Raw genomic sequence first — 3,432 nt, forward strand, 5'->3', positions numbered from 1 at the left:
TGGCTGACTTTTTCTGGGCTCCAAAATCACTGCAGATGGTGATTGCAGCCATGAAATTAAAAGACACTTACTCCTTGGAAGGAAAGTTATGACCAACTTAGATAATATATTAATAAGCAGAGACATTACTTTACCAACAAAGGTCCATCTAGTCAAGGCTATGGTTTTTCCAGTAGTCATGTATGGATGTGAGAGTTGGACCATTAAGAAAGCTGAGTGCCAAAGAATTGATGCTTTTGAACTGTGGTATTGGAGAAGACTTTTGAAAGTCCCTTGGAGAGCAAGGAGATCCAACCAGTCCATCCTAGAGATCAGTCCTGGGTGTTCACTAGAAGGACTGATGCTGAAGCTGAAACTCCAATACTTTGGCCACCTGATGCGAAGAGCTGACTCATTTGGAAAGACCCTGATGCTGGGAAAGATTGAGGGTAGGAGGAGAAGGGGATGACAGAGGATGAGACGGCTGGATGGCATCACCGACTCAATGGACATGGGTTTGGGTGCACTCCGGGAGTTGATGATGGACAGGGAGGCCTGGTGTGCTGCGGTTCATGGGGTCGCAGAGAGTTGGACCTGACTGAGTGACTGAACTGAACTGAACTGAACTGAATTGAAGCATATTATAGCCAGGTACTCCACTTCTGGGTATTCATCCAAAGAATACAAAAACACTTATTAGTAAAGATATATGCTCCCCTATATTCACTGCAGCATTATTTATAATAGCCAAGATATGAAAGCAATGTATGTGCCCATCAAGGGATGAATAAAGAACCTGTGTTATATGCATTTGCATATATAAATACACATGCACACACACACATATATATATACACACAATGGAATACTACTCAACCATGAGAAAAGATGAACTCTTGCCATTTGCAATGACACAGATAGACCATGAGGGTATTATGCTAAGTGAAATAAGTCAGATGGAGATAGACAAATATTGCATGATTTCACTCATAGATGGAATATGAAACACTAATAAACAAAAACAAAATAAATGAACAAACTAAACCCCAAAATTCCCTTTGTACAGAGAACAGAGTAGTGATTATGAGAGGGAAAAGCAGGTGTTGAAACAGGTAAAAGGGATCAACCATATGCTAACAGACAGAAGTTAAATTTTTGGTTGGAAGCAACCTATAGAGTATACAGAAACAGAAATATAATGCTGTACACATGAAACTTATACAGTATTATAAATCAATGTCACCTGAATAAAAATAAATAAAACCATTAAAAGCCCATGTTTTTATAATTTCTGGATCTTTGCTAAATAAAAAATAACAAGACTCTGAAGCTTTCCATAAATTCCATTTATAAAGCAATTTAAATAGACATTAATTTTATCATTGAAAATCTTTAATTTTGATTATCATGTTTTCCTGTACAGTGGGTACCTAAGTCTTATGTCCTCATTTTTAAAAGATCCTAATGAATCAGAATTCATTAGGAATTTGTTCTACTGAGAAGCTGGGCGAAATATACTGCTTTACTTGATACTGTAACTGAAAAAAAACATAAACCTTACCATTTTCCGGTAAAACACAGAAAGGTCCTTCAAAACACCATCACTTAAAACATCAAGAGATCTAAAAAATAAATTATAAAATTCTATCTTAAGACTCAAGTAATTTAACACCTGGTAAGATTTTCAAATATATAGAGACATTTTATATTGTTGAATAAGTAACATTTATTTCTTTTAATATGTCAACAGTAACAAACTCTTTTGGGAAGTATGTGTGATTATATATTTCAAATATATAGCAAACATACTGAATAAAGCTCAAGCAACTCTTACGAATAATAGAAAAATATTTTCTATCATAATAAAATATAAATTTTCAACTTTCATTTTCTACAAATTAAAATCCTTAAAGAGTAATAATTAATATTATATATTATGATCATATGTAATATATCACTAATTAGTATAATTAATTATAATCCTACAAAAGAGTATTATATTGCTAGAACAACGGCCTATCAGGTACCTGAATTCTATCTAGAATTATCATTGTTCCTAATTATCTACATGACCTTGAGCAACTCACTTCATCTCTCTAGGTTTTAAGATCTTCATGTATAAAATGACATTTGGACTAGTTCAACTGAATTCAAAGAGGCTGTCAGGAATTTTACTGATACTTTGAGGGATCAGTAAAATTTTAAATCAGTTTTCATTCCAAAGTATACTTCAAACTATTTTACAACTAACATGAAAACATGGAGAAGGAAATGGCAACCCACTCCAGTATTCCTAACTAGAGAATCCCATGGACAGAGGAGCCTGGTGGGCTACAGTCCACGGGATCGCAGAGTCAGACATGACTTAGCAACTAAACAACAATATGGAACAAGCACATTCAAATCTGTACCATTCCAGTTTTTTTAGGATTTGAAGATAATTAACTTCTGATGCTACATCAATTTGGATGCAGCTCTCCTTTCTTAACATCTATTTGCATGTTTATTTACACTTCTGAAAAACATGTATTTGACTATAAATGTTTACATTTATACAAACAAATCTTTATTTAAATGAAACTTATGCAAGTCTACTTATGTAAAATTATTCAACATAGCACATGTGCCACCCTTAATACTTCAGCTGACAAATTTGTCACAACGTAATACTTGAAAAACAGTGTGACACATCATTTTCCAACATCATATTTTAGATATGGTGTTCATTTCACACTGTGGTTGATTCTTATCTCACATATTAAAAGAGCTTAATTTGGCAATAATGAGAAAAAATTGCTATGATTAGAATTACTAATGTCAGCAAAAATAAATGAATTTATTCTGAAACCTTTGTTCTGCCACTAAAATACCAGAGGCATTTTAAATGACATTGTCTAACATCCCATACTATTAATTTGTATTTAGAAAGCATTTTTCACCAAGTAACAAAGATTAAACGCCCATAAGAATTTTTTCTAAATAGAACCCTAAATGTCAATTATTAAGAATATCTTAGTGATTCATCTTTATAAAAAGGTAGAAAACTTTTATTTCAAACATGTTTTGAAATTAGTTTTATTAAAAATCATCCTGACTTTGAAAAGTTACTTATCAAACAACTGTTACTACTTCTAATTATATGAATCAAGGTTTTTCTTGATTATTTGCAAAAGAAGTTTCATGGGTTTTTTTCATCCTCATATGAGGATATAAAAAATCTACTTTATAAGGTTTTCATGAAAATTATGAGCATCCATACAACACTTCTAGAATGCTGCCTGGCACATGGTAGTATTATTATAACTATTACTATGTAACTACTATTATATTACTATTATTAATAACTATTATTATGGCAATAAGTGTTACCTATTATTACAATTAAAGCAAAATACAGAATTATACTGGAGACTGACTTTATTTATTTATTTTTTTTTGGAGACTGACTTTAAA

The 3,432-nt window shown here is 32.2% G+C and overlaps 1 protein-coding gene across 2 annotated transcripts in view; it reads right to left on the reverse strand.

Annotated features, from left to right (window-relative positions):
• Positions 1-3,432, reverse strand: part of IBTK (inhibitor of Bruton agammaglobulinemia tyrosine kinase) — a 94,019-nt gene that overhangs the window by 36,995 nt on the left and 53,592 nt on the right. For both annotated transcript variants that reach the window (XM_010861727.1, XM_010861726.1), the window contains exon 19: positions 1,541-1,601. In XM_010861727.1, the coding sequence (XP_010860029.1) occupies positions 1,541-1,601 (61 nt within the window). The remainder of the gene's footprint in view (positions 1-1,540; positions 1,602-3,432) is intronic.

The sequence above is a fragment of the Bison bison genome, unplaced genomic scaffold (assembly GCF_000754665.1).
Source record: "Bison bison bison isolate TAMUID 2011002044 unplaced genomic scaffold, Bison_UMD1.0 scf7180017864473, whole genome shotgun sequence".
NCBI classification, from domain to species: Eukaryota; Metazoa; Chordata; class Mammalia; order Artiodactyla; family Bovidae; genus Bison; species Bison bison.